Here is a 26,554-nt window from a genome sequence, read left to right as displayed (position 1 = left end):
TTAACTTCGGTGATCTGACGGGAACCGGTGTTCAACTGCGGCACTGCCGTTGACAGTACATTGATCGTATTCGAAGAAAATGTTTTTAGGTGTGCCTACCAATCCACAGTGTACTAATCTTCTTAATTCTAGACAGGATCAAGGTTAAGTCCTATAAGAAATGCATCAGCGCTTTGGAGGCGTTCGTACGAGGGGGCTTCATCAAATAAGTTAGACACTATTATGTAAGGCCAAGTACATTTTTTTAAATGATGCATTAGACTAAGAAGTTCGCAGACACATGACACTATTTTCCAACACAGACACCAAGTCTCTGTAAACAACAGTTGGAACGTTGTACCAGTCGTTCAACTCCTGGACGTTATTCACTCTTTGGTCACGGAGTCATCCAAGAACCTCTGTGTGAAGTGGTCATCGTTGGGAAGTCCCCAAATGCTGCCAAACAGTTCCTCGATTGCCTGGACATTCTCGTCTGTTGTTGATGTCAGTGGCCTTCTTTCCTGAGCAACACCCCCCACGTCGCACGGCCTTGGTCAGATTGTTAACACCCTTCACTAAGGCTAGAGGAGACATTGCGTTTGGCCCATACACTGCCATAATCTCATGGCGGCTCTTCGTGCAGTTTAAGCGGTTTGCGCACAAGAATCGTACTGTCCCGCGTGCTTTAGTTTTGGAATACGTTTCCAGTTGGCACGCACCTCACTCACATACTGCAACGCACCAGTTATCCGTACCAAGCAGAACTGTGTCTGTAGCAGAGGTGTACAAACTCTCCTTCCAGCCTCCCTGCACCTATTCAGTCTCACTGGAGACACAAGAGTACCTGTGTACTGAAGCACAATGGTTAAAGCAGGTCAGCTTGGGTATCCACAATCCTGGCAAGCTTCACGGGACCCATTCAGCCTCCTGCACCTGACAACAGCTAGTGTTATCAGTCCTTCGTGACCAGCCAAGTATATGTTTGCGTCGGAAGTTTCACTGCACTTCATTTATCATAACGGTGGGAGCTGCAGAATGAACAAACCAAACTTAAAGGAGATTGAGGAGATATTAAATACTGGAGGTGATGATGATGATGATGATGATGATGATATTTGGTTTGTGGGGCGTTCAACTGCGTGGTTATCAGTGCCCGCCGGCCGGTGTGGCCGAGCGGTTCTAGGCGCTTCAGTCTGGAACCGCGCGACCGCTACAGTCGCAGGTTCGAATTCTGCCTCGGGCATGGATGTATGTGATGTCCTTAGGTTAGTTAGGTTTACGTAGTTCTAAGTTCTAGGGGACTGATGACCTCAGAAGTTAAGTCCCATAGTGCTCAGAACCATCCATCAGTGCCCATACAAATTCCAAATATTTTCACTGTCCAGTCTCGCCACTTTCCCGAATGATGATGAAATGATGAGGACGACACAAGCACCCATTCCCCGGGCAAAGAAAATCCCTGATTTGGCCGGGAATCGAATGCGGGACCCCGTGATCCAGAGGCAGCTAAGAACTGTAGAATATGCAGCAGTCACGAAACGTGACCACGTCCAGCTGAGGAAACGTTGTCCTATGTTTATGAGGCAGCTTTAGATAAATCGGTAGGTGAATCGCAGTTCAAACTGTGTAAAAAGTTACTAAATGGTCATTCGGGAACCTTGTGTATGTTACGACATGTTCTCACTCCATATATATACTGAAGGAGGCCAAAGTCTTAGAGGCTGATAAGTATGTGGGAATGTGTGCTAATGACTTTGAGGCCATTTAGCAGAATATAGGATTTCTAAATTTAGAACAAACTTTTGATTAAAGTTGGGGAAAAATATGGTTCAGCGGATTCCGGTGGTATGCAGCGTAGCGCGAAGAAACCTTAGTATGTAAGAAAAACTTCTTCTTTCAGACATGTGCTTTTTAGATTAACGTAATATGAAAAACGAACTTCGTGATTGCTAAAATTCATTTGAGGAATTTAGAATGAACTATTTTGGCCACTTAGAGAGCATTCAGCAAATTTGGCGTTGCAGTATAACAGACATCCTCAGGTTCTTAGGTACAAAAGATCTCTACTTTCATTGATGGTTTGGCTTGCTACAGAACATGTACCGGAGGTGACCTGGTATGATGGTTCGAATTGAGGATAGCCAGTACTATAGATGGAGTCAAGAACGATGGCGGTCGAATTTAGACTTGTTCTGCGCGCCTATGTCACGCATATTCCGACCGCCAATGAGGGTTCTGTAGGGTTCTGAGTGCTTTGCTCTGAAAGCGGTAGCTAAAGCGAGAATTAAACATGAACGTAGAGAGTTGTTTAGTGCATTTATATTTCGTTTGCTGCGAGTTGTCATTACTGATGATGGTGGTAAATGATAAATTCTGCATAAGCAAGGGAGAGACATAATTTGCAGGATATATGCTGCCTTCAAGCGGAAAGCTTGCCTGTGCGCGTACCGCAACTGTCGCTTGGAATCATCAACAATGCCATTCCCGTCCGTGCCTCGATATGCGCGAACCGCCATCTTTCGTGGTAGTATAGACGGAAGAGTGTGAAAAACCGTTCATATCTAAATAAAGAAATAAGCCCGAAACGCGCGGAAAGAGAAAAAATTACAAATAAAATGCACAATTATCTTATCTACAATGACAATATTAATATATACTTCGTTGAGCCTCGTCTTGTGACACCCGAGATAAAAGAAAAGGCTTTTCATCAACTGCCCTATAGAGAAACCAGAATATGTACTCTCTTCTGACAAGGCGCCACTCTAGTTGCGTAATGGCCTTAGCGTGGGCTGACATGTGTAACTTACTTTTTGAAGGCCTCTCGTATGATTTAGTTGAAGCCTTTCACCGATGTCTGGGAAAACCCAGCACCCGCGTCCCACTCCGTTATTTCATATTACTGCTACTCTGGCAAGTAAAGTCTAGTACATTCGCTAGCTTACCTCTGCGCAGTCAATGACAAGTCCATAGATATCGTTTTATATGTCTATGGGGCAAATTACTAACAAGACGAGGAGTGCTTCGATAGGCGTTTTACTAAAAGAGCCCATCAGCATGAGTTCTATGGATGCGACCCATATTTGTCTGCGACATGTTCACTTCGTAATTTTGCAATCCCACATACCTGCTGCGAAGCTGAATATTGTTGTCAAAACGGCATCGTGATACTTTTTCAACTCAGATATTGATAGCCGGTATTCATTTGTAAATAGTGTCGTAATCTTACGCATAACTTTTGTAAGGGGTGCCCCACTGATAACATAACTTCTGAGTGAATAACAATATACAAATTTATTCATGAAATTAAGCAGTTTACATATTGCCGTGTATGCTATAAGTGATTACGTATGAAATATACAGAGTGGCGCATATAAAACCGGCCCCTGCGCTGAAAGGAATATGAATGAAGAAAATCAATGCACATTATCGCTTTCTTACATTTTTATTGTGCAGTTTCACTATTAACTATGTAATTAACAGTTTGAGTAACAGATTTATTTTTATTAGTTTAATAAGCATTTTTAGAAAGGAATTTAAAGTCTGTGTTCAAAATGTTCTCCACCAACATCCAAGCAAAGTTGTGCACGTCAAAGCATGTTAAGGAAAACACTTTTCAGTACTCTTTGAGGAATGTTCGAAATTTCTTCACATCTGTTGTTTTTCAATGTGCTAAGCGTTCTGGGGTTGTTGCGGTAGACTCTAGCCTTTAGAAATCCCCAGAGCTAAAATTCACATGGTGACTAGCCAGGAGAGCGGGGTGGCCACAAGCTCTTACTACTGGTCCTCTCTTCTGTAAAATCAGTATGTACACGAGCTAAGGACAAGTCCGACATATGAGAAGTTGCGCCATCTTGCTGGAAATATGCACAACATTTTTCGTTGTAGAGTTGTAGAGTTGCAAGTAAACGTGTGTTGACAGTTTCGTTGAAGATCAATGGCCCGATAATTCTGTTACCAAATACAGCGCAGCATACACCAATTTTTAACCCGTGTAACGGCTTTTGCAGTATGCCATGGGGGTTCTCTGTATCCCAGTGTCTTGGATTTAGTGAATTAACGAAATCCGACAGATGAAACCAAGCTTCATCCGTCGAAAAAAGGAGGAACAGATCAGAATGTCCTCCAGCGATATTTTCCAGCACCCAATTACAGTAATGCGTACGCTTACTCTTGTCCGCTTCTTTTATTTGCTGAACAACACTCACACGGTAAGGTTTCATTTTTAAGCCATGAATGATGCGTTGACACGACCTGCGAGATATTCAACAATGCTGTGATAATCGTCGTGTTGACTTGTAGGGACTTCTTTCAATGTTTGCCACAACCTCAGGTGTATGTACAGTCGGTGCCTTATTTACCTTTGAATTAACAACACTGCCTGTCGAACGCCACTTTCTCACTAGATCCTGAATGGTTGATTTTGCAGGAATAGTACTTCCTGGAAACGTTTCATGAAAAGTGTCATGAACAACTTTAATGGATTCAGACCGCACATATTCTTCAACAATGAGCACACGTTCTTCAGTGGAGTAAGGCATGACAATGATGTACACGGTTTATAACGACTATTTTCCGTATGAACTACTCACACGCTACTGCTGTTGGAAGATAGAAAAGAAATTGACAAGCTAGTAATGCTACTCACGCGCGTTCACATTCCGGTTCGGGCCGGTTTTATCTGCACCACTCTGTATTACTCAAATGTCCTCCACGACTCTGCTGGCAAACTCTCGTTCTTTCGATGAAGCTTTCCATAACTTTCCGATGTACTTGCACTTCTAGCTCTAAAATTACCCTCTAAATCTCTCTCTTGAGCTCTGGAAGTGATAGTGGTTTACTGAAGTACACACGAGATGCAAGTACGAGGGGCGTTCAGTAAGTAATGCAACTCATTTTTCTTATGAAAGCAGGTTGGCTCTATTCAGGATTCCAATACACCACATTTTCCCCACTCTTTTGACTACAGAACCCTACTTTTCAACATAATCTCCGTTCAATGCGACGGCCTTACGCCACTCTGTATGCCCGTGTGGCGCCACTCTACTGATCGAAGTTGGAGCCGACGTTTTGGTGCGTCAGTAACCTCCCAATCATTCACCTACTGCTTCCCTCAGAGGGCATCTTTCATTGGGTCGAAAGGATGAAAGTCGGAAGGTGCGAGTTGCGGGCTGTAGGATGGATGAAGTTTTGCGAGCTCTACCAACAGTAACGTCCAGTTGAGCAGTCAGCTGTTTAATTGTGATCCGTCGATCATCTGGAATGAGAGTGTCCGCACGTTCCAACGTCACAGGAGTCACAGCTATGTGCAGCCGGCTGGCACATGGGAAATCGGAGAGGTTTACACGACCTTGTTGCAATAATGACAGACCTCTTGCCCAACGACTCACCGCGCTTTTATTCACTGCCAAGTCCCCACAGGCGTTCTGCAAGCGCCTATGAATATCTGTGATGCTCTGATTTTCCGCCAAAAGAAACTTCAAGACAGCGATCTGCTTGGAACATACCTTCGTTATAGACTATTTTGAAGGCTACTTATACCGCCGCCACCTATCAGAAGTTCATGAAACAACAGAGGCTGAAGCGGGAATATTGCACGATGTCCCACAACATATTCTGCATTTTTTTAACCAAAACTGCCTAAGAAATAAAAATGTGTTGCATTGTTTATTGAACGCCGCATGTACCCCACAGAAAGAAATTACAAGCTGTCAAATGACAAGACCTGGGTGGCCAAGTCTCCTTGTGATAACTCACCAGAACAAGGAAGTACTCTCATAACGAGTCCATTGTTGCAATTGATATGTGACAGGTTGCGCCATTTTGTTCATACTAAACTTTCTCAGCATCCACGCGATCCAGTTCACACCAAAAATGTTGCAGCAGCGTCCTCGGAGCATTTTGAGCTATGACGCAACAGTTTCCACCGAGGGTCGTCAAACTGCTTCATCGTTCCTTTACCGCAACGAATTTTGTGATGGAGCACTTTGAGGAGCAACCTCTTAACTCTTGCTTCCCTTGGTACGTTGATAATACCTTCGGGATATGGCCTCAGACTCTCAGAGTGAAAATGCACTGCACCAGTTCGTCGACCGCGTCAACGGTGTTCAACCCAATATTAAAGTTACCTTCGAGATGGGGAAGGATGGCAAGCTTCTGTTCTTGGATGTTTTAGTTGAGCGGAAGGCAGGAGGCCGACTTCGTCGTTCATTATGGATGAAGTGTACGCTCACCGACGGATACCCTTAATTCCAACAGTTTTCATCACCCTATACGAAAGTAAGCGGTCCTGAACTCCTTACTAGCCAGGGCAAAGATTATTTCTGACGGCAACTATCCACAGTCTCAGTTTCAACATTTAAGACGCGTGTTCATGGAAAATGCTTACAGCAAAGGAGAGAGTGCAGAACCTTTCAGGTGCCACTGCCAAAGGCGTCTCGTGAATAGGCGGAACAGGCCAAACCGGCTGCATTCCATACATACTGTGACGCAACGACTAGCAAGATAGGACGCGTGTTGCAGATACATGGACAAGTGTTCCTCTCCACCTCCAAGATACGATATATGGTATGTTCTATTAAAGAAAGCCTAGGCCTTTGAGTTCCTGGGACGTATGGTGTCAGTTCTTGTGTCAGCTTCATTTTATACGCCCAAAGGTGCACATCATCTTTCAGAAATCCCCGCATGCAGAACGACCAAAACGAGCGTGACCCGAGGGTTTAATGTACACAACCCAACCGGTTTTCGATTTGTTGGTTCCATTACGTAGACCGCAATAACATCAGGCACATGGAAAACTGAAACCATTCCGGAAAACGGGAAAACTAGATTAATAATACCCATCTATAAAAAAGGAGATATAACAGCACATGAAAAATACGGAGGTATAACACTACTAAGCACGACTTAAAAGTTCTTCATAAGTATACTAAATGAAAGGATATAAAAGTGCGTAGAAGGTGTACTTAGGGAAAATCTAGTTTACTACTAGACAGAGAAACAACTGATCAAATTTTTGTCAACCAACAAACGATGGAAAAGTTGTATGGACATAATTTACATCCGAATTTCCTATTCTTCGACTTCATACAAGCCTTTCACAGCATAAACAAGCAAATTTTACACAAAGTGGAGAAAAGTTGATAGATGTGTTAATCTAATAAATCTAATCAGGATGACAATGAGACAAGAGTAAAAGTAAAGATATTCAGTAGGACAAGTGAAGGCCTTGTCTTTAATAAAGGTGTGAAGCAAGGTGCTGGCGTCTCCACTGTCTTATTCAATACAGCCCTGCTCAGGGTAGTAAATAAAATAAATGAAAGAGGCACCATGTTTAGGAAAAATTGCCAGATATGTGCATATGTTGTTGACATTGCAATAGTAGGAAAAAATACGAACACACTTGAAGTAATTTACCTGGCAACGGAAACAGAAGCATTAAAAATCATCCTCATAGTAAATGAAAATAAAATAAAGTAAAAAGTGCACTCTGAGGCCAGAAGAACCCTTACAGAGCTAAATATAAATGAGGAATTTTTCAAAGGAGTGGCCTCTTTTAGCTACCTGGGAGCCTTAATAAGAAATGATAACCGCATTGGGGAGGCTATAAGACAAAAGATATAACCGGGGAACAGAGCTTACTTTGCAAACCTACAGCTCTTCAGGAGCACTATTTTGCAGTGCATTTAACAGTGTACTACGCCTTTCCTTGAGATATGCACGCATATCTGAAGGGACACACACGGTTACGACCTTCAGCTGTATCAAACAAAAGAAATGTATTCGCAGTTGTGAATACGATTAGACTTCAGCTGCATAATTTATAGGTGCCATAAGAAAATTAGTGGCAGACTAGAACTCAAACACGCGCTTTCCACTTTATGTGAGGCGCTCACATCAACTACTTCGGCTGTCCGACCATGCATGTCTGAATGACATTGCATAGTACACCATCAAACATAGACGCTGCAAAATACATATTACATGCCCAGATAGACTGTGATAGTAAAAGTCTCTCCTTATGAGAGAGTCACAACTGTGTAACTGCAGGACCTGGATGCGTAGTAACGGTTTGGTTAGATCTGATACCCGAAGATGTTAAGGCGACCATTCGCGTAGATCGGGAAATGCTGGTTCGAGTCCCGGTCTGGCATAAATTTTCATATGACACCAATAAATAACGCAACTGAAGTCTAATTGTATTCTCAGTTGCGAATACATTTCTTCCTCTTCATCAACAGCCTTGTTATAAGGACTAAACTCCTGGCGTATTACACCTTCAGGGGTCACACACAGGCGGGCTGTGAGCTGTGACGTCACCATGAAACCCCCCGCTACGCCGTACTTCATTGGAGCTTATACGCACGCGAATTTAACGCATACGCAGATATGAATGGAATCGTGATTTTCCATGTTTTAGTGTATTTACTGTTGTTATTATTAAGATTTTCATCAGTAAGACTACTTTTTCTACGGTCGGTGAAATGCTAGTGTAAATCCTCCAAAGGACGTCAGTCTCCTTCACTATCTCGGAAGGCACTGCTCTTTCTTTAGGAGAAGAGACTTACAGAGGCTTAATCCTCATAGACCTGCAATATGTAGAAACTCTCTATAATGTAATTATAAACTCTTTAACTATACTAACAGGTTTTCTTTTTCCACTCTGGAAAGTTATGTACAACTTTTTTTCAATTATTTAACTTTTGTATTTGTTCACTCTCAATACGCTTACTACCTTTGCATTTTCCCCTTGCTGATAGCTTTCATTCAGATAAAAGTCCGTGTCCATAAGAAACACATCGGCAAAGTCCTTACAAAAGATAACACAAGATAAGCAACATAAAATCGCAGCCATTGCAATATCTTCAGATGACTAGTAGGCACACTGTCCTTTCGTAACCACTTGTTGGTGAATCGGAGAAAGAGCCATAAATCACTTTTTGAACATATTTCAATTTTAGTAACTCGACACTACATCGAGAGGGATTATCTAGTAAATCTGCAATATTTTACCTTAGGTCTTTTACTTCTGTTTCCATAACTTCTAATTGTTGGCGTAAGCACGCATTGCCGCATTCAAAGCTGTGTTTTGTTTTCATGGTTAAAGTTTTGTCTAGAGGAAATTTCTCATTGGCTAGTAATATATAGACCTGTAAAGTATCTTCTATTTCTTTACGGGTGCTTCGTTTTTGTGCCTGAATATTTCTATCATTTCATCTGAGGTTGGGGCATTTGGAGTTAAAACAGCATCAGTCTTCAGCTTGTACTTCTAATGAATATTCAGCAGTTCATTTTTCATGCCCCTTTAATAATCCGAATCAGTAAAATGTTTGATTAGACGAGGTTTTTCAACTACACATGAGCATTTTCAACTGAAAATGGACCTCCATGTTTACAAGCATTTACTCATTTTCGTTTCGTCTCATTGTTTTTAAGAAATGTATGACATTTAATTCCTAACTTTTTACTTGTCTGCTGTGATTAGTACAACTGGCGATCGTGCAGCAAAGCATTATTTTTCACCTACAAACATAATCTAAAAAGAATCTCCGAATATACTGATAGTAACAGAGACGACTTGTACTAATTCGCCAGTTGCTAATAAAAATTCACATTGCCGTAAATAACCTTGTTTTCACTCGTAAACGAAATTATCACACAATACATTATGGCAACTGCCAGCTACTTAGCGCCGGTTGGGTTCACTCTAACATCATCGGTGCGGTTTGCGTCTGCGTACATACCTCGTGATCCCTACTGTGTATTCTGGTTTGCGTGATTACATCCTAGTTCGCCCAGTGTCACATATGGGTCAGAGGAATGGACGCTGACAGATATGAAAAATACGCACTTACAACGTTTGAGCGAAAAATAGTACGCAAAAATTATGTCCCAGCAAGGGAGGAGAAGGTTGAAGAATACGCTATAACACTGAGCTCTAAGCATTAATACAAGAAAGAGATATAGTGCAATTTATCAAATCACAAGGAAAGCGATGGCTATGTCACATGGAGAGAATGGCGGGGGAAAATACAACAGAAAATAAAAGTGGATTGACGATGTAAATGGAGGATCTCACCAGTGTCGAAATTCAGGGGTGGAAAAGAGCTGCAAAAAACAGATAAGCATGGAGAAAAATAGTTGAAGAGGCGAAGTTTCCCAAGGGCTGCTGCAGTACGGAAGAAGAAGGAGAACACGTGGTCCGTCCATTATACGGAGTCTGCGAACGGTTCCAACGTGAAAACAGGTGAAGATCGTGGAAGATCCAGCGCTGTAAACTTACTAAAATGGAAATGCACGACATTTCAAGAAGTTGCGCTCTTTATCCCTTCGTTGCCTGAACCATCAAAAACACACATTTCCCAGTTTTTTTAATGGATAGCAGCAGTAAATAGTAACAATAAAATAATGAAATTTTCGGAATTTTAAATGTGCTTTGCCATTTTATGAAGGTGGTACTTTATAGTATCGTCTGATTCTCTAGAGCCTTGCCGATCAACAGTTCTCACTGCAGCACATTTCCTCTGTAACAAATCCAAATATCTTAGACTGCACTAAGGTTACAGAGCAGCGAACATTAGGAAGGTAATTACACAGTTACTAAGTGGAGTTCAGCAAAAATATTTTTAATTTCGTTGCAGGAGAAAAATACTCCACAAAATAAACATCATGTGTTTGCTAGAGACTGAACCTTTCTTTTACTACATACATCAAATATTCCTCTGTTTACTGCAAAAGTGACAAAATTTAACGCCTTTCTTTTCTAATTTTACATTTTCTGGCGCCAATTTCTTCCTTTTGTTTTATATATTGCTTTCTGTCAGGATGTGACTTTTAGCTCCGGGATTGATATGCTTCGCATTCATCTGTTGCATCAGTCCCTGAGCAACATTTCTCCTGAACTGTCGCGCGGTGTCGTCGCGCGGTCTATAGCGCATTGTACGGTTCGCGCGGCTCCCCCTGTCGGAGGTTCGAGTCCTCCCTCGGGCATGGGTGTGTGTGTGTTGTCCTTAGCATAAGTTAGTTTAAGTTAGATTAAGTAGTGTGTAAGCCTAGGGACCGATGATCTCAGCAGTTTGGTTCCATAGGAACTTACCACAACCACCACCACATCTCCTAAACTCCTGAAGTAGAATCTTTCCGCCGCGCGGGATTAGCCGAGCGGTCTTAGGCGCTGCAGTCACGGACTGTGCAGCTGGTCCCGGCGGAGGTTCGAGCCCCCCCTCGGGCATGGGTGTGTGTCTGTTTGTCCGTAGGATAATTTAGGTTAAGTAGTGCGTAAGCTTAGGGACTGACGACCTTAGCAGTTAAGTCCCATAAGATTTCATACACATCATCATCACATCAGAATCTTTCCGAATAGTTCAGAGTACAGTTCATAAGCAGTTTGAAATACTTTTTGGATCTTCTTCCCAGCCCATAAGCAGATCTACTTCTTCAGCATAATCGACAAATCCCATATTACAACTATACTACAAACGAGCACTGGATGTTGATTTCTGAATATTGATTTTCTTGCCGTCCTCCTGCTTCCTGGAGGCAAATATAACTTCTGCTCCATGGTAATTGGAAGCCAAATACTCAATTTTGCCGTTTTTCAACAAAGTACCCCAATTTCAGAGGATGACATCGTCTAATGAAAGTCACCTCTTTTCATTTCACTAGAACGTGAAAGGCCTGATGGGAAACTTTATGTACGTACCGTCATTATGCCACAACCCAAAGTTTTCTTTACTCTTGCCCTGCAGGAAAGAAAAAGTGAGTAAAACGGTTATCAAATGCCAGTCTCCTGTTTTTGCGCCTAAACATCTCTGAAGACCTAAGTACACCCTAATGCACAATTTTCAGATTCCCTCTCCAACGCTTCATTTTTCGTTTGATAAAAATCTAAGGCAAGAATGTAGCTATTCACGTCTGCACTACGCTGAAGTTAGTACTCGTGTTGTACAAGCTTCATTGCTTTGTATTGTTTCACCAAATTTCTTACTTTGAAGAAAATAATCAACTTATTACGTTTCCTCTGTTTCCCATCAAGTTTAGGCTTAAATATCTTTCTACTTTTGGGGTGGTTTTCATGTAAGCAATCATTTATCCCTTGTTTTTCACATTTCCCCACGGTTTAAGATAAATTTATTTCGAGCTCCACTGGTGCACATTCCATCAAAACTTTTTAAAAATTTGCATCAAAATCTAAATCTTTTTAAAAAATCTCCTCAAAACCTAAACCTGCAGGATTTGCATCACTGTTATTGCCTTTATCATGCCCTGATTCCATAACGTCCGTATCATCTGGTAAATCTTTTAGAAGAGCTGCAACAATTATGTCGTCTGTTAGTATTGCCAAAGCCCAAAACCAGGCACTTTTCTGTGAGACAACATTTACAGTAATGAGAACTGCTGCCAACACTAAAAGGGGCCGGACCCTTGTGTAACTAGGTGGACAAAGCTAGTAAAATGCAGAGAAAAGTGTCAAATAAAGCAACAAACAAGAGTCTTACGTGACAATACACGAAAAATGCACATACGGCCAGGTGGTGCTCTCACGGATACTACAATGAGCGGTAGGCATCATGTGGTGTACGCGCAGTAGCAAGCTGCGCCGCTGACTTGCACTCAGTAGCCCGCAATTATTATAACCTGTCGTGTGGTAATTCTGTTTACAAGTGAACATAAGGCTGTTTACGGCAGTGTGAATTTTTATTAGTAACTTCCAGTTGAGTACAGAGTTACACCGTAATTATCAGTGTACAGAAGGATTTTTAGAGTAAGTTTTTAAGAGGAACATACATATGTTGTAAACGAAACATGGCATCAACTGTCTAGACAACAGTATGGTAGTACTACATAATGAAGCCAATGGTAAGAACCTAAATCTGTTAGAAGAACTGTAGATATACCTCCATAAATTAAAAAAAACCGGAATCTATGCTAAATGAACAAACGGATTTCGCAAGCCACAGGATCAAACCATGTACAGTAACATCTGTGAAGTGTTTACAAATGTGTGTATGCAAATGTGCAACTTGAGTGAAGTGGTGTGCAGGAACAGATAGAGGAGAAAATGTATGATGGTATTAAAAAGCTAAAAACGCTTTTCTTGGATTATGTGGCAAGTCTACACCGTTCACTTATCCACTATTTCGCACATATTTTACGCACTTGATTTACGAAATTCATAACCTAACATCGAACTCTTCCGTGACAGGAATGTGCATTTCATCTCACTCAAGAGCAAAAATAAATCATGTATTAAGACAAGTTACACCAGATGATGTACCAACGGGGTCATAAATGCATTGTGTATTTAATAAAACACGAAATTTTTTTACGCAAGAGGGCCCGTGTTGGATTCCCGGCCGGGTTGGACATTTTCTCCGCTCGGGAACTGGGTGTCGTGTTGTCCTCATCATCATTTCACTCTCATCACCGGCGCGCAAGTCGCCCAATGTGGCGTCGACTGAAATACGACTTGCACTTGGCGGCCGAACTTCCCCGGATAGGGCCTCCCGCCCAACGATGCCATCCGTTCATTTTTTTTTCTTTTTACCAAAGGCGTCTTTTGATTCATATTTTCACTGTATTTAATACATCCAAGTTTGAAGCTGCCAAATATGGATAAAATTAAAATAATGATTTGCCATGCGATCGCCAATTGTACTAACCACAGCAAAGAAGTAGTCTAAGTAAGTTAGGTATTAAGTTTCATATACTTGCTGAAAATAACGCGACGAAACGAACACGGATAAATGCTTGTAAATCGGCAGATTCGTTTTCCGTCGAAAATGCTCGTGTCTGCTGGTGCTGTTGCAACTCTAAATCTACCATCCTCCAGTGCTGATTTATGACTTAGTAATGAGCCTAATAATAACAGAAATATTCGGGCACAAAACGAAGCTAACGTAAAGAAGTAGAATTACCAACTAATGAAGAAATTACTACTAGACCAAAACGTCAACCTTGAAAACAAACACAGCTGTGAATGCGACAATGCGTGCTTACGCCAACAATTAGAAATAATGGAAACACAAACAAAAGACCTCAGCCAAAAGAATGCAGATATACAGGATCGTCTCTGTCGATGCAGTGCTGAGTTACTAAACTTACAACATGTTCAAAAACTGATTCAGAGTTCTTTTTCTGAATCGCCGACAAGTGGTTATAAAAGGACAGTGTACTTACAGGTCATCTGAAGATACTGCAATGGCTGACACTTTATATTATCTATCTTATAAAGCGTTATCTTTTGTTAGGAATTTGCTGTAATGTTTCTCTTATAGACATGGATTTTCATCAGAATGAAAGCTATCAGTAAGGGGAAAAATGCAATGGTAGAAAAAAGCAAACTGAGAGTGAACAAAGACAAAAGATTAAAGAAAATTAAAAAATTCAGAACGAAAGAGTTTAAAATGACAATATAGGGGGTTTCCCCGATCTGCAGGTCCATGAGGTCTTAGCCTGCATGAGCCTCTTCTCCCAGAAAAAAATTCAGTACCCTCTGATATGATGAAAGAGGATGACGCCCTTTGGAGACTTTACACAATAATACAGTATGAAAAAAAAATGGTTTGACTAATGTAAAGCATAATAAAAATAACAATAATATACTAAAACATGGAAAATCTCGATTACATTTAAGCCTGCGTTGAGTTAAATATGTGTGCACCGCATGCATATAAGCTTCAATGTAGTGCGACGTAGTGAGATAGTTCACGGTGACAACACAGCTGAAAGACCGCCTGCGTATGACCCCTACTGTGTATTGTAGTGTCTGCAGATACTCTGAAGTAACATACGATTTTCCACGTATTTCATAAATAAAAACTACAGATTCAATTAAAGAGGTGCATGCAGCGGCGTAGCCAGCTTGGGTGGCACCCGCAGCAGGTATCAGCGACGTCACTCCACTAATAAAAACTCTCAAAACCAATAAAACTGGATATGTGTCAAGACTGAATTTAAATAAGACAAATAAAGGCCTGACAGTCATTAATCATCTAATTGCAACATACACACCTCAAAAAAGTTTTGCATCACCTCAGTTCCGTGAGTTCTGGAACCTGTACAGAAAACTGGAATAGAGATCAACATGAACATCATTTCCGCCCTTTTTATTGTTCATGAAAACTACACATTGCATGTTGTACCACCATACAGTGAGACCTTCAGAGGTGGTGGTCCAGATTGCTGTACAAACCGGTACCTCTAATACCCAGCAGCACGGTTTCTTGCATTGTTGCATCCCTGTATTCGTCGTGGCATACTATCCACAAGTTCATCAAAGGACTGTTGCTCCAGATTGTCCCACTCCTCAACCGCGATTCGGCGTAGATCCCTCAGAGTGGTTGGAGGGTCACGTCATACATAAACAGCCCTTTTCAATATAACCCAGGCATGATCGATAGGGTTCATATCTGGAGAATATGCTGGCCACTCTAGTCGAGCGATGTCGTTATCCTGAAGGAGGTCATTGACAAGATGTGCACGATGGGGGCGCGAATTGTCGTCCATGAAGATGAATGCCTCGCTAATATCCTGCCGATATGGTTGCACTGTCGGTCGGAGGATGACATTCACGTATCGTACAGCCGTTACAGCGCCTTCCATGACCACCAGCGGCGTACGTCGGCCCCACATAATGTCACCCCAAAACAGCAGGGAACCTCCACCTTGCTGCACTCGCTGGACAGTGTGTCTAAGGCGTTCAGCCTGACCGGGTTGCCTCCAAACACGTCTCCGACGATTGTCTGGTTGAAGGCATGTGCGACACTCATCGATGAAAAGAATGTGATGCCAATCCCGAGCGGTCCATTCAGCATATAGTTTGGCGCATCTGTACTGCGCTGCATGGTGCCGTGGTTGCAAAGATGGACCTCGCCAGGGACGTCCTGTGGCTGCACTAAAAGCATTTTTCAACGTGGTGGCGTTGCTCTCAGTGTTCCTCCCAGCCATTATCCGTAAGTAACGGTCGTCCACTGCAGTAGTAGTCCTTGAGCGACCTGAGTGAGGCATGTCATCGACAGTTCCTGTCCCTCTGTATCCCCTCCATGTCCGAACAACATCGCTTTGGTTCACTCCGAGACTCCTGGAGTCCAGGCCCTGGACACTTCCCTTGTTGAGAGCCCTTCCTGTCACAAAGTAACAATGTGGACGCTATCGAACCGTGGTATTGACCGTCTAGGCATGGTTGAACTACAAACAACTCGAACCGTGTACCTCCTTCCTGATGGAATGACTGGAACTGATCGGCTGTCGGACCCCCTCCGTCTAATAGGCGCTGCTCATGCATGGTTGTTTACATCTTTAAGCGGGTTTAGTGACATCTCTGAACAGTCAAAGAGACTATGTCTGTGATACAATATACACAGTCAACGTCTATCTACAGGAATTCTGGGGACTGGGGTGATGCAAAACTATTTTTGACTTGTGTATATAATAGTATTCTTTTATTATGCATTATACATTAGCATATCGTATTATATGCTGTACATTAGTATATAGTATTATTCTCTATGCATAGATATACATTCTTCAGAAAACTATTTGCTAAAGCGAGACGTAAACACTTAAAATTTCTTTATAGCTTTAACAGCTGCCAACTCTAATATCACCTCCCCAAAACTGATATTTTGTGGTTTCTCAGGTTCGATGGTTAAATAAATATGGCAAGATTGTGTAGCTTGGTGCAGCTCATTGTTGATCGTAAGTAATATTTAATTAATTTACTACAGCTCGTCCCACATGAAGCAACTAATACGCAAATCATCATAAATAATTTTAGAGCGCGCATAAGGTTTGGAAGAGTGTTTTTAAAATCCAATTCCACGATGGATTTCAAAAAACCAAGACTAGCTAATCAAGACTCAAGCCCTTACTTTTCAATGCAATCTGAGTAAAATTTACTTCTCTCGGTACATCATTTCAAATTTATAGATAAAAAATGTGAAATTACATACAACAGGCATAAGACCTTGTGCAGCATCTCTGTTGTCCAAATTCTCTTGTTGATCACATAATTCGTCAACTGCAGCGACAATCCTATCAAAAGTTTCCCCCAGTCCTTTTATTGCAGCACGATGAGCACTCCAATGCGTTGTTGAGTCTTTTAACAGATACTTTGCTGCGTTTAATAAGAACATCCCAGCGGCTAGTGGAAGCATGAACAAAGGTAAAAATGGTCTCTACTGTTCCGAAAAATGTTACACAAGAAACATTTTGTGCAACGGGATGCTGGCCACATAAATTAATTGAGTGATCAAAATATCCAACCAAACCCTCATTTTCAAGCTTCGTAACAATTTCGTCACTTAGATCAGCGGGTTTTTTTCCTTTAGAGGAAAAAATCCAAGTAAAACTTCTTTTACTTCCACCTCTCGATTATCAGTTTTCACTTCAGACTCCTGATCAATGTGTGGGACGTCATCTGTGCTATCAAACACAATACCAAAATATTTAGACGATTTAATGTCGTTGACAAGCGTAGATGTGTTCGTTCAACACTACATCATACTTTGAAATCAGTTCCACTAGTTCTAAGAAATTGTCTTTATTTGTAGAGCTTGTACTTCATCATGTCCACTAAATGTTAGGTTTTGTTCAGACAAAAGAAAGTCATATTCAATAACCTCAATAAAAGATCCTCCTCTTTCACTTTTTCAGTATCCATTAATTGCAAGGCTGCGTCATCTATTGTTTTACGCAATTTTAGTCTCATTTCCGAAATTTTCCACTTTTCAAGATTTTCCCGGTGTTCATTCTGGTCCTCCATTTTAGGATTCAGTTTCCACCACTTCTGAAATCCAGTCACAAATATAGAACTTGCGTTAGCACTATGGGTGACAGCAAACAAACAACAGCAGAAGCAGAAGAGGTTGTTATTTGTTGGAGAGTAAACCATCCAAGACATCATAATTTTCTAGCATCACCTTATAAAACCATTCCTTTGAAAGATACCGCACGTCACCTTTTGTTTATAATCCGTTTAGATGAGTGTCAAACGCCCTTCCCTGTTTTGGAAATGGTCACTTCCTTTTCTCATGAACGCAATGCGAACATTATCAGGAACAGGTGTGCTCCTGTGAGAGACACGTCTCAAGTCCTGTAGTGATTCATTTACACCGAAGAGCCAAAGGAACAGCTACACCTGACTGATATCGTGTAGGCCCCCCGTGAGTAGGCAGAAGTGCCGTAACACGACGTCGCACCCATTCGACAAATGTCTAAAGTACTGCAGGAGGGAACTGACACTATGAATCCTGTAGGGGTAAATCCGTAAGAGTAGGACGGGGTGAAGTTCTCTTCTGAACAGCACCATCGTAAAATGCGTTTTAGACAGGTACGTGCCGACTAAAACTGTGAGGGACGGGAAAAACCCACCGTGGTACAACAACAAAGTTAGGAAACTACTGAGAAAGCAAAGAGAGCTCCACTCCAAGTTTAAACGCAGCCAAAACCTCTCAGACAAACAGAAGCTAAACGATGTCAAAGTTAGCGTAAGGAGGGCTATGCGTGAAGCGTTCAGTGAATTCGAAAGTAAAATTCTATGTACCGACTTGACAGAAAATCCTAGGAAGTTCTGGTCTTACGTTAAATCAGTAAGTGGCTCGAAACAGCATATCCAGACACTACGGGATGATGATGGCATTGAAACAGAGGATGACACGCGTAAAGCTGAAATACTAAACACCTTTTTCCAAAGCTGTTTCACAGAGGAAGACCGCACTGCAGTTCCTTCTCTAAATCCTCGCACAAACGAAAAAATGGCTGACATCGAAATAAGTGCCCAAGGAATAGAAAAACAACTGGAATCACTCAATAGAGGAAAGTCCACTGGACCTGACGGGATACCAATTCGATTCTACACAGAGTACGCAAAAGAACTTGCCCCCCTTCTAACAGCCGTGTACCGCAAGTCTCTAGAGGAACGGAGGGTTCCAAATGATTGGAAAAGAGCACAGATAGTCCCAGTCTTCAAGAAGGGTCGTCGAGCAGATGCGCAAAACTATAGACCTATATCTCTGACGTCGATCTGTTTTAGAATTTTAGAACATGTTTTTTGCTCGAGTATCATGTCGTTTTTGGAAACCCAGAATCTACTATGTAGGAATCAACATGGATTCCGGAAACAGCGATCGTGTGAGACCCAACTCGCTTCATTTGTTCATGAGACCCAGAAAATATTAGATACAGGCTCCCAGGTAGATGCTATTTTTCTTGACTTCCGGAAGGCGTTCGATACAGTTCCGCACTGTCGCCTGATAAACAAAGTAAGAGCCTACGGAATATCAGACCAGCTGTGTGGCTGGATTGGGGAGTTTTTAGCAAACAGAACACAGCATGTTGTTATCAATGGAGAGACGTCTACAGACGTTAAAGTAACCTCTGGCGTGCCACAGGGGAGTGTTATGGGACCATTGCTTTTCACAATATATATAAATGACCTAGTAGATAGTGTCTGAAGTTCCATGCGGCTTTTCGCGGATGATGCTGTAGTATACAGAGAAGTTGCAGCATTAGAAAATTGTAGCGAAATGCAGGAAGATCTGCAGCAGATAGGCACTTGGTGCAGGGAGTGGCAACTGACCCTTAACATAGACAAATGTAATGTATTGCGAATACATAGAAAGAAGGATCCTTTATTGTATGATTATATGATAGCGGAACAAACACTGGTAGCAGTTACTTCTGTAAAATATCTGGGAGTATGCGTGCGGAACGATTTGAAGTGGAATGATCATATAAAATTAATTGTTGGTAAGGCGGGTACCAGGTTGAGATTCATTGGGAGAGTGCTTAGAAAATGTAGTCCATCAACAAAGGAGGTGGCTTACCAAACACTCGTTCGACCTATACTTGAGTATTGCTCATCAGTGTGGGATCCGTACCAGATCGGTCTGACGGAGGAGATAGAGAAGATCCAAAGAAGAGCGGCGCGTTTCGTCACAGGGTTATTTGGTAACCGTGATAGTGTTACGGAGATGTTTAATAAACTCAAGTGGCAGACTCTGCAAGAGAGGCGCTCTGCATCGCGGTGTAGCTTGCTCGCCAGGTTTCGAGAGGGTGCGTTTCTGGATGAGGTATCGAATATATTGCTTCCCCCTACTTATACCTCCCGAGGAGATCACGAATGTAAAATTAGAGAGATTAGAGCGCGCACGGAGGCTTTCAGACAGTCGTTCTTCCCGCGAACCATACGCGACTGGAACAGGAAAGGGAGGTAATGACAGTGGCACGTAAAAAAAGTGCCCTCCGCCACACACCGTTGGGTGGCTTGCTGAGTATAAATGTAGATGTAGATGTAGATCCAAGGCATCCCAGATATGCTCAATAATGTTCATGTCTGGGGAGTCTGGTGGCCAGCGGAAGCGTTTAAACTCAGAAGACTGTTCCTGGAGCCGCTCTGTAGCAATTCTGGACGCGTGGGGTGTCGCATTGTCCTGCTGGAATTGCCAAATCCGTCGGAATGCACTATGGACATGCAAGTAATCAGACGGGATGCGTACGTACGTGTCACCTGTCCGAGTCATATGTAGACTTATCAGAGGTCCCATATCTCTCCAAGTGCACGCGCCTCATACCGTTACAGAGCCTCTACCTGCTTGAACAGTCCCCTGCTGACATACAGCGTCCATGGATTCGTGAGGTTGCCTCCAAACCCGTACACGTCCATCCGCTCGATACAATTTGAAACGAGATTCGTCCGACCAGACAACGTGTTTCCAATCATCAATAGTCCAATGTCGGTGTTGAAGGGCCAAAGCGTGGCGTAAAGCTTTGTGTCATGCAGTCATCAAGGGTATACGAGTGGGCCTTCGGCTCCAAAAGCCCATATCGATCATGTTTTGTTGAATGGTTCGCACGCTGACACTTGTTGATGGCTCAGCATTGAAATCTGTAGTAGTTTGTGGAAGGGTTGCACTTCTGTCACGTTGAACGATTCTTTTCAGTAGTCGTTGATTCAGTTCTTGCAGGATCTTTTTCCGGCCGCAGCGATGTCGTAGATTTGATGTTTTACCGCATTACTGATATTCATGGTACACCCTTGAATAGTCAGTCTTACGGGAAAATCCCCACCTCATCGCTACCTCGGAGATACTGAGTCCTATCGCTCGTGCGCCGGCTATAAAACCACATTCACACACCACATTCAAACTCACTTAAATCTTGATAACCTGCCATTGTAGCAGCAACTGCGCCAGACACTTGATGCTGACCGCAGCGCCGTAATCTGGCTGTTTACATATCTCTGTATTTGAATACTCATGCCTATACCAGTTTTTTTTGGCGTTTCAGTGTATATTATTACAATATTTGATAGTAATAACATTGTCAGTATTATAACAGTCATTTTCAGTACTTTTTCTGATTCGTTTTCTTCACGGGTTATCATCATACCTGTATTGCCGCTGTTGCCTTGTGAAGATGAACTGCTATTGTCTGAATCATTCCTTGCATCAACGTGAGAATCAGTTTCTTTGATGAACTTTGGCTATCATCAGTTTTTGTACCATATTAACATGGTGCCAAATATGCTCTGAAGTGTATCAACTTTAGCCCATTTTGCTTTTCTCTGCTGAAATCCACTTTTTCTTTTAGATGTATGAACTCCTTGAGGCATCTGTATTTTATTAGGTCTTTGGTACGCGCGCCTATAAAAAGTATTGTCAATCAGTATAGCCGATTCATATACAGGGTACCGTATACATAAAGTCCGGGAACACTCAATTATTTATTGCACAAGAACTAAACATTGTACAGACGTCGTACATATTGCATTTTGAAGAGAAACTCTGAAAGTTTTTTTTATAAACATTCGATATGCGAACCATGAGTGACCCAGCAGACGTCAATACGGTAATCCAATGCTTGCCATACCCGTCCCAGAATGGCATCGTCGACTGTGGCAGTCGCTTACCGTATTCTCTCCCGGAGGTCTGCTACATCACGTGGTGGAGGCGGTACATACAACATGTCTTTAATGTGTCCCCACAGAAAAAAGTTACACAGAGTGAGATCTGGTGGTCGGGGAGGCCATTTCATGAAACAGCTGTTTCCTTCTGTAGCAAGGCCGATCCACCGATGCGGCATCTCTGTGTTCAGAAACCCACGAACTTAACGATGAAAATGGAGTGGAGCCCCATCCTGCTGAAGGATGAACGGAGAGGCCGATTGAATTTGAGGCATCAGCCATTGCTGCAATATATCCAAGTAGAAATATTCAGTGACAGTGCTCTCCGCGAAGAAGAATGGTCCGTACAGTTTTCGACGTGACAAGGCACAAAAACCATTTAGCTTTGGGGAATCACGCGCAAATTCAATGCATTCGTGTGGATAGTTTGTATCCCAGATTCGACAGTTATGCCTGTTCACTTTCCCCATTAGTGTGAAAAGTGGCTTCGTCGCTAAAAATTAAGCGATCAACAATGCCATCCCCATCGTCATTCAATTGTTGCAACTGCTAACAAAACTCAAAACGCTTGTCTTAGTCGTCGCATTGAGCTTCTGCACTGGCTCCAATTTCAATTAGATAGCTTCTGTCGCTGGAATTTCCATACTGTCATTGGAGCCATTTAGAGTTCTCGGGATGAACGACGCACAGATTTCTTTGGACTGCTTATGTATGTCTCACGAACGCGCTCCACATTCACTTCAGCCACACTGGGACGTCCGCTTCTCTTCGTCGGGCACGAGCAACCCGTCATAACGAATTTGTTGTGTAAGTGGTAAATGGCCTCCTTTCTTGGTGGTTTCTTACTGTACTTGATTCTAAAAATCCGTTGTTTTTGTCGAACTTCAACACACAGAAAGCTCGCTCCGGACCTGAACCCGCCATGTTTACGACTAGTGCTGACTATCGGCAAATTACCAAACTACGCTGCGGCGGTATACATGAAAAAAAAAAACTTTCAGGGTTTCTCTTCAAAATCACATATGTATGATATCTGTATAATGTTTGGTTCTTGTGCAATAAATAATTAAAAGTGTTCCCAGACTTTATGTACATTCTGTATATGATACTGTGTGGAAAAAAGTGATGAAAGGCAGTGAAAAACAGATATTTTTTAGTTTCAAGAAAAGCATTAGTTAGCGTGGTGTTTCGTTAAAGCTTTCCAGTTGCCAGACAATGGCCTTCCCTGAGAACTACCTGTCTACTACTGTACATTGTATGTATTCATTGTTGTTGGTAAACGGAGGCGCATAAACAGTTTTTTTATAAACCCCCGCAAGAAATGATCACTTGCAGTCAAGTCTGGTTACCTTGGAGGCCAGTAACGCAAGGCTTAATCATTTGGTCCAGTATCGTTCAGTAATCCTTTGATTTAAAAATTCCCTGACTTCCAAATGCCAGTGTGGCGGTGCCCCATCCTGTTGGTAAGTGAAGTTCGAATCAGTCTCCAACTGTGGGAAAAGAAAGTTCTCAACCATGTCGAGATATGTGCTTCCTGTAACAGTGTTCTCGGCAAAGAAAAATGAACAATTCACCTTATCCCGTGAAACTGCACAAAACGCGTTAAATTTTGGAGAGTCTCTCTCATGTTGTACAACTTCGTGTGGTTGTTCCGTACCCCATATTCTCTCATTATGACGGTTCAAAAATGGTTGAAATGGCTCTGAGCACTATGGGACTTAACATCTGAGGTCATCAGTCCCCTAGAACTTAGAACTACTTAAACCCAACTAACCGAAGGACATCACACACATCCATGCCCGAGGCAGGATTCAAACCTGCGACCGTAGCGGTCGCTCGATTCCAGAGTGAAGCCCCTAGAACCGCTCGGCCACATCGGCCGGCGTTATGACGGTTCATCTTTTCATTTAAATGGAATTTTGTCTGGGCACTAAACACAAAGCGTGAAAGAAAACTGTCATCCTCCATCCTGCAAGAACGAAATTACCTACTCCACACGTTGTTGTTTGTCACCTTCACGAAAAGCTTGCATTAGCTGAATTTTGTTTGGTTTCATGTGTAAACGTTGGCGCAACACACGCAAGGCGGACATCGGGGGCATGTTGTACTGTCGAGCTTCACGGCGAATGGATTTCTGCGGACTCCTTGTGAAACCATGGCAGTTGCGTTCGACGTCTGTGTCAGACACTCGCGGACGGCTTGGCGATTTGCCTTTACACAAACAACCTGTTTCTCGGAATTGTTCATGCCATCGTCTGATGCTCTGTGCTATAGGAGGATCCACACCATATATAGTACGAAAGTCACGATGAAGAGTTATTACGGACCCGTACTGCGCGTAACGTAGAACAGAAAACGCATTTTGTTGTCCCGGCACCATTTTTACTAGAACTTCCTAGCAGGAACTATGTGAAACTCGAAAGCTTGCTCTTTCCAACAGTAAGTTGTTCACGCACGTATCTCAAATAACATCACAGCTTTGATTTTTTTTTAATCGGATGGTTCTTTTTGAAACACCCGGCATATAAAAAGATTACTCGCATAGGGTTACGGACCGCCCCCCACCGCCCCCTCCCCCTCTCAGCTACGCCACTGGCTCTATTAGAAGAAAATGTGACCCAAACTTCATCGTATCTGTGCTAGTAAACACAAAAGTTGCTAACAGTTGTGTGACGGTAAACAAAACAAATACAGTCTCTCCAAACAAACCTTCAGCGGTCACCAAAGTTTATACAAACATACCAGGTGATCAAAAAGTCAATATAAATTTGAAAACTGAATAAATCACGGAATAATGCAGATAGAGAGGTACAAATTGACACACATGCTTGGAATGACATGGGGTTTTATTAGAACCAAAAAAATACAAAAGTCCAAAAAATGTCCGACAGATGGCGCTTCATCTGATCAGAATAGCAATAATTAGCATAACAAAGTAAGACAAAGCAAAGATGATGTCCTTTACAGGAAATGCTCAATATGTCCACCATCATTCCTCAACAATAGCTGTAGTCGAGGAATAATGTTGTGAACAGCACTGTAAAGCACGTCCGGAGTATGGTGAGGCATTGGCGTCGGATGTTGTCTTTCAGCGTCCATAGAGATGTCGGTCGATCACGATACACTTGCGACCTCAGGTAACCCCAAAGGCAATAATCGCACGGACTGAGGTCTGGGGACATGGGAGGCCAAGAATGACGGAAGTGGCGGCTGAGCACACGACCATCACCAAACGACGCGCGCAAGAGATCTTTCACGCGTTTAGCAATATGGGGTGGAGCGCCATCCTGCACAAACATCGTACGTTCCAGGTGGTGTTTATCAGCCAGCCTGGGGATGATGCGATTCTGTAACATATCAGCGTACCTCTCACCCGTCACGGTAGCAGTTTTGCTGTCCAGCGCCATCTGTCGGACATTGTGTGAACTGTGCTTTTTTGGGTTCTAATAAAACCCCATGTCATTCCAAGCACGTGTGTCAATTTTTACCTCTCTATCTACATTATCCCGTGGTAGTTTTCAAATTTATACTGAGTTTTTGAACACCAGGTATTCTTTGAGTAGCAAACGAGACCTAGAAGGCAGTCAACTGCTTCTAACTCAACATTAACACGTACAGCGTACCATCAGCCCAGGCTGTGGGAAATACGTGTGACATCAGAATTAAGAACGATTGAACGAGGTGGTACTTAGAAGTACCGACAGCCAACAAAGGGTAATGGATCATCCATTAGTTCTCTGACTAAGATCCTTAATATGAGATCACAAATTACTTTTTTCGTCAAGAATGACGCCCCAATATTTGCACGTTTCGAACGCTTCTTCGTACGGAGACGCTGACTGGCTTTAAGCTGGGACTTCAAGTAGAACGTATGTACCAGGTGGTGGACAAGGCGCTGCCCGACCTGATGGGGCTGCCGTCGGACGAGCAGGCGTTCCGGGACAGGCGGCGCCAGGCGCTGGAGCTGGCGGACTTCAACCGCGGGCAGAAGGACGAGAAGCTGGGCCGCGACCGGAGCTGGCGCGAGGACAAGCTGGCCTGGGAGCGGCGCTGGCTGGACACGCTGGAGCGCGAGGCGCAGGCCGAGCGGCGGCGGCGCGCCGTGCTGCAGCACGCGGCGCAGGGCGGCCTGGTGTGCACGTGGCGCGACCAGGCCGCCGGCAAGGGCCGCCGCGACGCCGACGAGCGCGCCTTCCTGTCGCGCCCGGCCGGCTTCGTCATCACCGACATCTGCCCGCGCTGCGAGCGCTGCTTCCGCCGCCTCGGCTACCCCTCCGAGAGCATCAAGAAGTGACCACGCCGCGCCGCGTGGTCGCAGGACAAATTCGTGTGCACGTTATTGGCAAATTTTTGACAAAGATATTGTTTTCTTGTGTTGAGTCTGGTGTTCTTATGTTCCGAATAAATTATTATCCGTTAATTAAGCTAGCTTATCCATTACGGATGTTGTAAAACCCCGAGCTGTACACTGAATATAAAGACAGAAAACTGTAACCAGTCTGTTTCCGATTTTTTTTTTTTTTTCCTGCTCATGTGAATAAGTTTTCGAGCATTTTCAACTTCGTATTCATATGGAGCTAGAATTGCGGTCTACCAAAACTATGCCTCAATAGCTTTTATATACTACACAAATGACGTAATAAATAATAGTATTGCCAACACCGTTGCTGCAGT

General features: G+C 42.9%; 1 protein-coding gene across 1 annotated transcript in view; it reads left to right on the top strand.

Annotated features, from left to right (window-relative positions):
• LOC124788794 (serine/arginine repetitive matrix protein 1-like) overlaps positions 1–26,174 on the top strand; it is an 88,914-nt gene extending 62,740 nt beyond the window's left edge. The window contains exon 6 of the mRNA XM_047256076.1: positions 25,761–26,174. Coding sequence (XP_047112032.1) covers positions 25,761–26,174 — 414 coding nt within the window. The remainder of the gene's footprint in view (positions 1–25,760) is intronic.
• Positions 26,175–26,554: the final 380 nt, after the last annotated feature.

The sequence above is a fragment of the Schistocerca piceifrons genome, chromosome 3, assembly GCF_021461385.2.
Source record: "Schistocerca piceifrons isolate TAMUIC-IGC-003096 chromosome 3, iqSchPice1.1, whole genome shotgun sequence".
Lineage (NCBI taxonomy): Eukaryota > Metazoa > Arthropoda > Insecta > Orthoptera > Acrididae > Schistocerca > Schistocerca piceifrons.
Note: the sequence above shows the minus strand (reverse complement) of the source record. Positions and strands in the feature narration are given on the sequence as shown.